Genomic DNA, 12,333 nt, shown 5'->3' on the forward strand with positions numbered 1-12,333 from the left:
CCTGAAACCTAGGGAGTATGGCTTCCTAGGGATTGCTCAGAGAACTTAAGATGTGGCCCTCCCTTGGGGCCATCATGGACTGGGAATGGACTCCCAGCCAGGGAGGGAGGGCTCATGAGCTGCTTTGGAGGTAGAGTATGCTTTCGTGCTGGGACCTGCCTGCTCCTGAGCATTTGTACAGCAAAGGATGCAAGAGTGTTTCCTGGGGACAGATATGAGTCATGGGGATGGGTCATCTTAGGTTCTGTCTAGTGGTCCCCACTGAGGGGTAGAGGGTCCCCTGCAGCCATGAAGTAACACCCACCCAGAAAAGTGATGACATATTGCTCAAGAGAGGGAGCAGCAGGAGCCTGTGAATATCCCCAGGCACGAAGGGGTCGGCTTACACCCTGCCAGACCAGAGATGGGACTGTAGCCTCCCACCGCCCCGGTAGTAGCTGCAGGTGGGTGGAAGCAGGGCCAGGCTAGCAGAGGCTCAGGAAGGAGCAAGGCAGGCACCAAGCACAGCCCCTGTCCCCAGTGCTTATCTCGTGCCCCTCAAGCAGGGTGCAAGGGGAAGATGTTGAGTTAAATCAAGTTCCGAGGTGTCACTCTGCAAGCCTGGGCATTCTGACTCCCAAACTGAGACACCAGCTTGAACTTACCGTGAGCTGTGTACTTTGCAGGGTATTGAGCACAATGCTGGGCTTAGCCTGACTTGCCGTGCTGCACAGACCAGAAACCCGGGGGAGCCCAAGTAGGAGCTTATTGTAAGGATACTGCTAGGGACTGAGGATGTCCCCAGAACTCATATGCTGAAATCCTAACCCCCAATGTGATATGTTAGGAGGTGAGGACTTAGGGAGGTCATTAATGGGATTACTGCCCCATCAGAGGACGAATATCTCTTTCTACCATGTGAGAATACAGCAAGACAGCCTTCTATAAACAGGAATGGGGCCCTCACTCGAACGTGACCATGCTGGCACCCTGGTTTTGGACTTCTAGCCCCCAGAACTGTGAGAAATAGATTTCTGTCTATAAGCCACTCAGTCTACGGAATTTTGTTATAGCGGCCTGAAGTTATTAAGACATATACAGGGGAACTTCGTGGGTGCCTGAAGACACCGGGATTCTCTGGTCTGGAGGACCCAAGACCGCTCTATCCATCAGCTGGTCACAGAGCCCCTAGTCTCTGAAATAGTAATTGTAATGCATTCCAGTTACCAATGTGAGCATTTACTAAGAGCCTAGAACTGTTCAAAGTGCTCAGTGAATGTTCACTCATTTAGTACTTTCAGAAACTCACTGAAATACAGGGTAGGTCTTACAGTTGTTCTCTTCCTGAGACTGAGGCAGGGATTTCTAGTCTTCAGAGTAGTGGGCAAGACCTATTGGTACCCACGGTGCCAAATGCTGACAGAGAGTATAGGGTAAATTGCGACCTGACTCAAGCCAGCGAGTGAGGCAAGGCTGGGCTGAAAGGCAGTGCTCTAACAGCTTCGGGTTAAGCAGACAAAATGAAGGTGGTCAGGGAGGGGATTCGAAGGGGGAGGTCTTGGCAAGTGCAAAGGCAGAGGCAGGAGGGAGCAGAAACAGTGGGAACAGCAAGGAGATCAGTGACACTGCAGTCAGAGACCGAAGAGAGGAAGATTAGGGTGGGAGAGTGGAGCAAGACAGGCTGAGCCTGCTGGGTCTGAAGACGAGAGAGTATGTCGTCCAAACGGGGGCAGTGGGGGGATGGACACTGTTACACTTCCACTGGGACAAAGAATGGGGACCATTCCGGAAAAATCCTGGCATCCCATCACCCTACTTAAAAGCAAAGGTAAAGAGCTTGGTGTTTAGGGGCGCCTGGGTGGCTCAGTGGGTTAAAGCCTGTCTTCGGCTCAGGTCATGATCCCAGGGCCCTGGGATCAAGCCCCGCATCGGGCTCTCTGCTCAGCGGGGAGCCTGCTTCCCCCTCTCTCCCTGCCTGCCTCTCTGCCTGCTTGTGATCTCTGTCAAATAAATAAATAAAACCTTTAAAAAAAATTTTTGGTGTTTATCCTAAAACCAGTGGGAAGTCTCTGGTTTGGAGCCACGTGGTCTGGTCACCCCTACCTCCTCCCAATTAAAGTTGAGGTATCATACATACAAAAGGAACAAATATTTAGAGTACAGTTCAGATTTAAAAAAATAAGTATGTACAGATCCATCCCCAGGTGGTCTGATCAAGATACAGAATGCTCCTAGCCCCCAGTTCATAATCCACCCCAGTAACATCTACTCTGATCTCTAACACCAAGATCGTTTCTGCCTGCCTTTTAAAGATTAAGGTGTAACATATACAGAGTACAGTTTGAAGAACGTTACTTATACCTACCCTTGCATAACCACCACCCACATAAAATTATACGACACTTCCAGCAGCCAGGAAACTCCCTCCTACCCGTTTCCAGCCACTCCTTCTTCCAAGAGGTAGCTCCTATTCTGATTCCTATTTGCATACGTTAGTTTTGCCACAGGCTCCTTCGGTTTTCCGTCTACACATCTCTATCCGCTCTACCTCCTTGCCTGGGATCTGCTGAAGCCCCTCACCCTACCCCCTTCCTAGGGTTAGGCTTCCCAAGGTCTTGCACCTTCCCGCCCAGTTCTCAGCCACCCCGTGGCCTCAGTGACATCCCGTGAGCTCCAGGCGGCCCCGCTGTCCTGCCGCCAACGGTCTGTTCGGGTGGGGGTGTTCTCCCTCACCCTCCTTACCCCGCCACCCAAGTAAACCAACAATCTCACTGACGCGGCGACTCGCTAGGCAAACCCGGCCTGGAGACAGCCGGCCGCTGTCCACCAAACTCCAACCCGAAGACATTTGCTTGCAGTTGGAGAGAGCTGCACAGCGAGTCTGAAGTAGCCACTGCGGGGCACCCCGAATTCACGAGGGGCTGGGTGGCCCCCGGGTCGCCGCTCTGCAGCGGCTGCAGCCAGTCCGGGCCTCGGGCTCCCGTGGAAGCCCGGCAGGGCCCTGTTTCCCAAGGCTGCTCCCAGCTCGGACGCGCCACGGTTTTAAACCAGAGGGTCACGCCGCCGAAGCCCCCCCGCCTCCCCGCAAACACCGGGTTCCCTTCGGCTCTCGAGGCGTGCGCGAGCACGGGTCCCGCACCCGCGCGCCTGGTCCGCGAAGCGTCGCGCACGCCGCCCGGGCGCCCTTTGCGCACGCGCGGGCGCACAATCTCGGCGGCGCACTGGCCGCGCGCTCGCCCCACCCCCGCCTCCCGGCCTTCCCAGCTTCCCGGACTCCCTACGGCAAGCGGCGAGGTCCCATCCCGTCGGGAGCCGGGAGCCGGGAGCGCAGGGGCGGGGCGGCGCGCTGAGGTCAGCGCGGCGGCGGCCGGCCCCGCCGTGGTTGGCTGCGCCCGCGCTGGCCGCGCCCTGGTTGGCTGCGGGCCGCGGGGCTGGGCCGCCGGGTCGGGGCTGGGGTCGGGGCTCGGGCGCCGGCCGGGCTTACGCTGCGTTCGGCTCCGCGCCGCTCCGGGTCGGCGACTGGCGGCGAAGGCGGGGAGGGCGCGGGCGGGGCTGAAGGGCGCGCGGCGGGGCGAGGCGAGGCGAGGGCGGGCCGCGCCGGGCGGGGCGGGCGGCGGCGCCGAGGGGAGGAGACCGGCCCATGGACCCGCGGGGCCCGGCGCCCCAGACGCTGCGCCGCCGGGACCGAGCCCAAGATGTCGGCCTAGGCCGGGACGCGACGACGCGGACGGGGCGGCGACGAGGCGCCGCAGCTGCCGGGGCTCGCGGCCGCCGGGCCCCCGAGGGCTCGCCCTGACGGACTGGCCGAGCGGGCGGCGAGAGTCCGGCGCGTTGGGAGCGGGCCGCGCGGCACCATGTCGGCCAAGGTGCGGCTCAAGAAGCTGGAGCAGCTGCTCCTGGACGGGCCGTGGCGCAACGAGAGCGCCCTGAGCGTGGAGACGCTGCTCGACGTGCTCGTCTGCCTGTACACCGAGTGCAGCCACTCCGCCCTGCGGCGCGACAAGTATGTGGCCGAGTTCCTCGAGTGGGGTAAGTGCGCGCGCGGCGCCTGTCTGCGCCTCCGCCCCCGGGCCTCGCCTGCTCTCCGGCCTCCCCGAGCCCCCGGCCCGCCGCCCGCTTCCCCTCGGGCCGCTCCTCGCGCCCTCGTCCCTTCGCGGCTCTCGGCCCTCCCTGTCCTCCGCCTCGGCCCTGGCGCGTCCGCGTTCGGCCGTCCCGCCCCCTCATCCTGCCCCTGGGAGCCACATCCTCCGTTCCCACCCCCACTTGCTCCCCGCCGCCGGCCAGAGCCCGGGCCGCTTCCTAGATCCACCCTCCCGAGTCTGGATATCATTTCCTGCAGCACTCCCCGGGAAATCCGTCCCCGCCCCTCGCTCCGGGGTCCAGAGTCGGCGTCGAGCCCCCCCCCCGCCCCCGCACGCCCTGCTGGCCTGTGGGGGCTGCCGCGTGTGGTTTTTATCTCTGCGCCCCCCCCCCACCCGCTCGGTGGGCCCCCCATCTGCGTGCGCATTTCCGGGAAGCCCGGTTCTCTCGGATCCTCCTAGGTGATGGCCTGCGGCATCCCCTGGACGTCCAGGGCTTCAGCGCCCTTTACTGTAGCACCTCCAAGGGAGTTTTCCGGTGAAAAGCCTTGTTTTGCAAGAACAAATTGGGTTTCTTCGCTGGTCTCTTGTAATAGGTGGGGGCAGCTGGACTGTCAGTATGTGGGAGTCGTTTAGAAACTTCGTTCATCTGATCCTTGCATGCCTGCTCTGGTTTATCCTGTAGCTCTCCAAGCATTGATCCGCTCACCTGTTTTGCTTTATGAGGACTAAAGTCTGATTAAGCCATTCGATGATCATTAGAATCCCGGAGACAGCTACAGGTGTAAAGGGAGACCCTTTTGATTCCTCTCTAACAAGGGCGTCCTGTCCAGATCCTCAGACTCACTGGAACGACTTAGTAGGAAAATGCAGTGCTCATGGTCAGGCAGACCTAAGAAAATCTTATTCTGGGGTGGTTGCGTCATTGGGCTAGGGCTGTGCAGTTTGAACCAGTAATTTCTAATCTTTGGGACTGATAAAGCTGATATTTACAGGAAGAAGCAAATGTATCCTGAGGTGAGGCCTCCTACTTGGCCAAAATGGTAACTGGAATTTGAGATTCTGTTTACTAATTAAAACTTGAGAGGGTTTGCTTTTTGCTCTCTAGTGAGATATTTTGTAAGAGCACCAGGAGAAAGGCAACTCAGAGCCCAGGACAGCCGTTTATGCTTTATTTCGGTAGGGACCACTGTGCTTGGTCGTACGCGGTATCTGTGAAATGAGGGCCTTCTCTTTCTGGGATCCTTTACCGGATGTGATTCTCAACCAAATAATTAACTCCGTTTCGCAGTTGCAGAAAGTGAGGTCTTTGGTGCTTGTTACATCTGAGCCTTCTGGATATTGTATTTGCCTTTCCTTGCTGAGCATTGATGTTGAAATCCAGACAGTTCCACAATCAGGTTCAACTCTGTGCACAGTGTGCGGGTAGGAGTGTGACCGAAAGGAGAAGCAGAGGGAGGGTTGCTGTAGTGGTGAGGTGTGGCCTCTGTAGGCTGAAGTCTGACAACCGGACACTCTGTGCCCGCCTGGTTCCTGTGTAGCCTCCTCCCTGCCAGACTGTGCGGGCCACTCTGTGACCTGGTGGGTGTCACCGGAGCAGGCTCTTCTCAGTGTGGGTGGAGGTCTTAATTTATGAGATTTGACCTTTCCAAATGGAAACAGAAGATGTGCGCTATAACATTTTCGAAACTGTATTCTGGCGTTTTAGAACTTACGATTACAAATGAGTTACAGTGTCCTAACAACTCCGTTTGCAGGGAACTGTAAACCTTGACTTGCAGGGAAGAAAAATGGACTGAGGTTTAAGGGGGCATTTTAATGAAATTTTAATACTACTTCTAAATACTAGTAAAATAGGAAACAGTATTTAATCTCCTGCATGTTAGCATGTACACTTGTAACTCGCAGGGGTGCGTTACTAATGAAGATGTGTGTACTGTCATTATGTAGTGTTCCTTAGAATGCCTGTGTATTACAACTGGAAGGTGAAGAATTGGGCCGTCGAGTAGAATTGTGGAGTGTTATCAGGTGTCCTGACTTCCGAGTAGAATTACTTCTGCTCTGGAAACAGAGGCGTAAGCCGTCAACCTGGGGTTGCTGTCTTCGGATTCACACTTTGCGTGGTGTTTGAAACCTCCAGTGTGTGGATCCTGGCACGCAGAGGGCCAGCCTCTCCCTATCTTCCAAGTCTTGGTAGGTGTCTAATGACAAGTACGTAGAAATCTTGAAACTTAATGAAGAAATACAGCTATTCAGTTCAGATTTTGAGAGTTACTGAGGAATCTTTGAGGAAATTTGGAATGTGTAAGTAATAAGTAATAAAGGTTTTTAAGGTTTTTTATTTTAAAAAATTGTTTTATTAAAACAACAGGTGAGAATGGATTTTTTATTAGTTTCAGGGGTAGAATCCAGTGATTCGTCAGTTGTATATAACACCCAGTGGTCATTCCATCATTTGCCCTCCTTAATGCCCGTCATCCAGTTAACCCCCTCCCCTCCCACAACCCTCAGTTTGTTCCTTATGATTAAGAGTCTCTTACGGTTTGCCTCCCTCTCTGCTTTCATCTTATTTTATTTGTCCTTCCCTTCCCTTATGTTCCATCTACTTTGTTTCTTAAATTCCACATATGAGGGGCGCCTGGGTGGCTCAGTGGGTTAAGCCTCTGCCTTCCGCCCAGGTCTTGATCCCAGGGTCCTGGGATCAAGCCCCGCATCGGGCTCTCTGCTCAGCAGGGAGCCTGCTTCCTCCTCACTCTCTGCCTGTCTCTCTGCCTGTCTCTCTGCCTACTTGTGATCTCTGTCTGTCAAATAAATAAAATCTTCCACATATGAGTGAAAAAATATTCCACATACGAGTGAAATCATGGCATTTGTTTTTCTCTGAAGTTTTATTTTAAGTTAATTTCAGTTTTTTAGAGATGCAGTGTGTGGGTGCAGAGGGAGAGGGAGTGGGAAAGAGAAGCTCAAGCAGGCTCCACGCCCAGTGCAGAGCCTGACCTCTCGACTCTGAGATCATGACCTGAACTAAAATCAAGAGTCAGGCACTTAACTGACTGGGTCACCCAGGTTCCCTGTTTTTAAGTTTTAGAAGAAGAGCTTCTGGCTCTTATTTCCTTTTTGCCATAGTGGTTGCATGGGACAAGAGTAAAGACCTTCACTGTAGGTCTTTAATTTTCCCTTGATTATGTTTATAGTTTGATTAGTTTCCTCTATGAAATCCTGGACTTCAATTTAAAGTTGGAAATACCCTGCTTTGCATCTGTATTTCTTTAAGCTGTATTTTAATGCAAATTTCATCCCATTCTAAATAGAACCTATGAAGCACTTTGAAATTTCTACAAATACAAGTAAATGAGATGAATTTGCTATCTCTTATCTTTGTTACATAAAAATACTTTTACATGCGTTAAATATTTTTTTTAATGGCTTAAATATAATGGCTAGTGTTACAGTTGGATGGAGCTGATGTTGGAAGTCCCAGCCTATTGGCAGTGGGTGGACCTTGGTGGCTCTGTGCTCTGACCCCCACATGGCCTGCCAACCAGTGGGAAGCCTGGAGCTTGCAGCTGGTGTAGGCACGCCTCCGGGACATGGACCTTAGTGTGGGTTTCCCAATTTGCAGTCCAGGGCACCTTCCTTTACCCTGCCACTGTACTTCCCGTGTGAGGAAGAGGATTAATCCTTTCTAGCCCTCTTGACTCTCCTCATTTGTGATTTTTCTCATTAGGAAGGCAGCATTACCTTCATCCACGTGAATTCCCAAAGCAGTTGACACAGGGATCCCCGGCCCGAGGTGTGAGTGGGGAGGGCTCTACCGAACAAATTTAATACGCTCAGGCCGAAGTAGTGGGGCCCAACATCTCAAGATCCATTTTGGTTTGATACATAACGGCTCCTCCACATGGAATGTTTGTATAACATGGGAATGACTTAAACAGATGTTTTGAATAAGATCTAAATTGGGGGGAGATATTGGGATTGCATAATAAAATTAAGTTAACATAATTTAGACTTGTAAGTAGCTATTTGAAATGCCTGGTGACATTGACTGCATGGCATGGGATGGGACAGTTGAAACCATTAAACCTAACGCGCCAGCCTTACCTCTTCTCTGCTAAAACCTGGTCCATTGACATTTGGATGTCGGAGTGAACAGCGGTGTCTCTTTGTGTGTGACACAGTGTGTGGGTTAAATCTAGACTTCAGGTAGTGAATGGGTTTCAAACAGGATGCCGCTGTGGGAGGCCCTTCAGAAGGTTTACGCTGTGCAGCGGACTGCCCGGGTGGACAGAGGCGGCCTCTGCTGCCCTTGCCCTGCCTCTGGTGCAGGGCCCAGTGCCCTTAGAAGTCTGTCTGTGCTGACGTCCGTGATGCTGGGTAAACACGGGAGCAAATGGGACTGTTAATTCCAAACTGTATTAAGTATGGTGAAACTATCAAGTGCTTTTCTTGGTAAAGAGACAAAAAATATTTTTGAGACTATAAAGTAAAAGGTTCTTGCTGGAAGAAACCAAATAGAGATTTTTTTACCTTTTTTTTTTTTTTTTTAAATCCCAAAGAAGATAAAATTGAAGGAAGTTTTGAAGGAGTTTGTGGGTTTGTTTTTTAACTCATGAAAACCCTGTAATCACATCACCCTAACTAGTCCCCATAAGATAACACCTTTTAGTCCCTGTCCCAAGTTTAAGTTTGGTTCTTAGCTTCTTGGAATGGTCCAGAATGACAGTGTGTTGGGGTTATCTTAAATTTGTGTGAAAAGCTCACACAAATGCTCCCTTAATAAGGATTTAGATCTTAGACGTGTTTTGAGAATCTGAACTATATACGGACTTAAAAATCTACCAGAGACAACTGTTTTTTAAAGACAGATACTGACAATGAAGGTCATGCAGCAGGATCTGAAAGATCTGTGTTCCCTGGTAGGTTTTTGGTCAGTTTCATTGACTGGTAGGTAACTGACAACAAAATTGTTTTTAGATGAAAACTTGTAAAGAGGATCAGTTACATGATGGGAGAACTTTGGATTTTGTTATCTTTAAGTAAGAATTAGAAATTCAGAGAATTTGAGTTGGATCACGTTTCAGTCCATTTCTGTCCTTGTATTGGACTGCTGTGGAGACTTGTAGAACTGGCTCGAAGGTGACTCCAGATGTTACGGGGACTGCGGTGATTTCTCCAGCCTCCACAATCACAGAGTCCTAAGTGTGAACTCTCTTAGGAATTGGAGTGACCTTGTGGTCTGCCCTCCACCCCAACCCCGCTCTCCCTTCGGTGAACCACGCTCAGGACATTTTCCCTGATAATTTCGGACCAGCAGCCTTCTAGTGGGGGGTTCTCTTGTTCACCGGACCGTGATCCACATCGGTCTGCCTTGCAGGCACTTGCTTTGAAATACCTGTTTTGTTGTAGCCTTTTCCTTCCATTCCCGTCATCACTGGCCTTGCTGAAGCTCTCCAGCTCACGGACCTAAACGAATGCCTTTCTCAGTTTAGGACTTAAATGCCTCTGCCGGGTCGGCCTCAGACACTGCTGTTCCTTTCATCGCTCCCCTTTTAAATACTTCATATTCTGTTGCCTTTAATCAATCAGGTAAAACTGACCTAAAAGACCCACCTAATCTTAGTTTTAGAAGTTGAGATTAACAGCAGTTCTGACCAAACCCCGTGATTTTCTTCAAATATAATTTTACCTTTATTAAAGTAACACATTTAGTTAGTAACACTGGGTTTTAACTTTCATAAGCAGCCACTTTTAACCCCTCTGTTGCTGTTTGATAATCATCTGTCTCAGGATTGCGTTCAGCTGCCGGTAACAGCCAGCTAACAGCGACTCACCCCAAATCAAGGCCACTTCTGTCTCATGTGGAATTGGGGTGTGGGTCGGGCAGGTCTGGTAAACAGCTCATTCCAGCAACTCTTTAGGGACCAGGGCCCTTTCCTGCACTTGGTGCAGCATCTGATGGTGGCTGTCCCCTGTGCATTCCAGGCGGCAGGGTGAAGGACGACGGGACGAGTCTGGGGGCTTGTGGCTGTTCAGTTCCTGCCTCAGATTCCATGTCTCTGTGAATCTTGCGCCGCTGACTTCTGGTGTTTCTGTTTCAGATGTTATCTGTTGACTTCTTACCCGCGGAAGAGAAGGTCATAGAACTTTCGTGTACCTTCACTGCCCACCTGTCCTCTCTCTCCCTTTTTCTAAATATGTTTTGTTTAAATTGGTAGTGTTTGTGTGTTCTCACTAGGTAAACATCTTAACTAAGGCACATAGCATGCAGTTAGTTCCCTGTCTTTACTGAAACGGAATTATTTCTGTGTTTACTAGAATGAGGTAGGGTGCTTCCCTTTAGCTTAGAAGCCAGCGTACAGCTGAGTAGAGTCTGGGTTTTGTAGCTGGAACATCTCACACTGCCCCACCCAGCCTGTCACCTTCCACCCCTCAAAGCCTTTCCTTTTCCTATTCTTATTGAGACTTTGGTGTTCTAGGCCCAGTGCTTAGCAGTACTCCTAGCATTTCTCTTTATTCCTTATGGGAATTTTTTTGGTGTCTGTCTTTTGAATTCCCCTTTCTGGATTTCATGTTGTCTTCATTTTGGTACAGTGTGTCTTCTAGGATAAAGGGTTCATCAGAGATAAATTTTTGAGACCTACCCTGTCTGAAAATGCCTGTTCCTCCCGCACTCTTAAGTGGCAGACTGCGTGGGTACTGAATCCTAGGTTGGAAGTAATTGTTCCTCAGAAGTTTGAAAGTGTCAGTCCATTACTGCCCACCTTCCATCAGCAGCCTGACCCCATAGTGACCCCAGGACTTTGTGTGACTTGTCTTATCTGGGGACTCTTGGGGTCTTCTCTCCACCCCCAGCATTCTTGGTGGGTCTTTCTGGCGGGGACATTGAGTCCGTGAGCTCTGGAAACTTTTCCATATTGTCTCTTGATGATCTCATCCCTGAGTTTGCTGCTGTAGCCTTCTTGATCTATTATTCGGTTGTTGGACCTTCTGGAGTGTTCTGCTAATTCCCTTTTCCTACTTTTTCCTATTCACTTATCTGCTGCTTCTGTTTTTTCTGGAAGAGTTTCTCAATTGTATCTTTTAGTCCTTACATTGGATTTTTATTTCTGCCATCATCTTTCATTACTAAGTGTTTTTGCTCTCAGCATTCCTTTTTATAACATCCTATTTTCATTTCACGAAGGCAATGCACTTTTTTTTTTTTAAGATTTCATTTATTTATTTGAGAGCAAGAGAACATACCTGCACACAAGCTGGGGGGAGGGGCAGAGGGAGAAGCAGACTCCCCACTGAGCTGGGAGCCTGCTGGAGCCTGACATGAGGCTCTATCCCAGGACCCCAGGATCACAACCTGAGCCCAAGGCAGACGTTCAACTGACTGAGCCACCCAGGCCCCCTCGCAGTGTATTTTTTTTTTTTAAGATTTTATTTAACAGAGATCACAAGTAGGCAGAGAGGCAGGCAGAGAGAGAGGGGGAAGCAGGCTCCCTGCTGAGCAGAGAGCCCGATGGGGGGCTCGATCCCAGGACCCTGAGATCATGACCTGAGCTGAAGGCAGAGGCTTAACCCACTGAGCCACCCAGGCGCCCCTCGCAGTGTATTTTTTAAAAGGTTTTTTAAAAATTGATTTACACGTATGCATTTATGTTATGTAGACATTTTGTTTCCTATGCTGTCTCTCCCTTCTGAGTCCTTGTTCTCCTCTTTCCTTCTTTGGTCTTTGTCTTTGATGTCAGAAGCTTTTCTCCAAATTTTTGCCGATTATTGGCTGTCTTTTTATAACTGTGAGTGGGCTGATTGGAAACTCTCCGTGTGCATGGACAAACCTTTTTTTAAGTGTTGAGTCTTACTGTTAGGAAACAGGACGGGGCCTACCGATATGATGAACACTACCAGAAGTTGCTAAAGCAGTTGTTTCTTTGGGCCTGTCAGTTTCCCCAGAGAGGGGTTTCTGGTGTCCTGCCTGGGTAGTGGGGAGTGGTGTGGGATATGCCGGCTTTTTGGGAAGGTGGGGTAAGGTGGAGAGTTGAAGGAAGGGGGAAGAAGCAGAAGGAGTTCTGGGGTGTCACTGCTTCTCCCGGAGATTTGAAGCCAGTCTTGTTTCCTCTCTGTTAGCATTTAGACCCGCAGAGCTCCTGGGGCTGCGGATCATTCCTAAGCTGCCTTACTCCTACCTCACATGCAGTAACTTGGGGTTTTCTAGCTTTGCTGAATTAGTCATCACTTGTCCATTGGCTTTTCCCACTGTGCAAAAGTATGCTGACATTTCTAG

The 12,333-nt window shown here is 50.8% G+C and overlaps 1 protein-coding gene across 2 annotated transcripts in view; it reads left to right on the plus strand.

The window, feature by feature from the left end:
* Nucleotides 1–3,559: 3,559 nt before the first annotated feature.
* Nucleotides 3,560–12,333, plus strand: part of CDC42BPB (CDC42 binding protein kinase beta) — a 97,103-nt gene continuing 88,329 nt past the window's right edge. For both annotated transcript variants that reach the window (XM_032839704.1, XM_032839705.1), the window contains exon 1: nt 3,560–4,008. In XM_032839704.1, coding sequence (XP_032695595.1) covers nt 3,834–4,008 — 175 coding nt within the window. In that variant the 5' untranslated portion in view covers nt 3,560–3,833. The remainder of the gene's footprint in view (nt 4,009–12,333) is intronic.

The sequence above is a fragment of the Lontra canadensis genome, unplaced genomic scaffold (genome assembly GCF_010015895.1).
Source record: "Lontra canadensis isolate GAN:19392208 unplaced genomic scaffold, GSC_riverotter_1.0 scaffold108, whole genome shotgun sequence".
NCBI lineage: Eukaryota > Metazoa > Chordata > Mammalia > Carnivora > Mustelidae > Lontra > Lontra canadensis.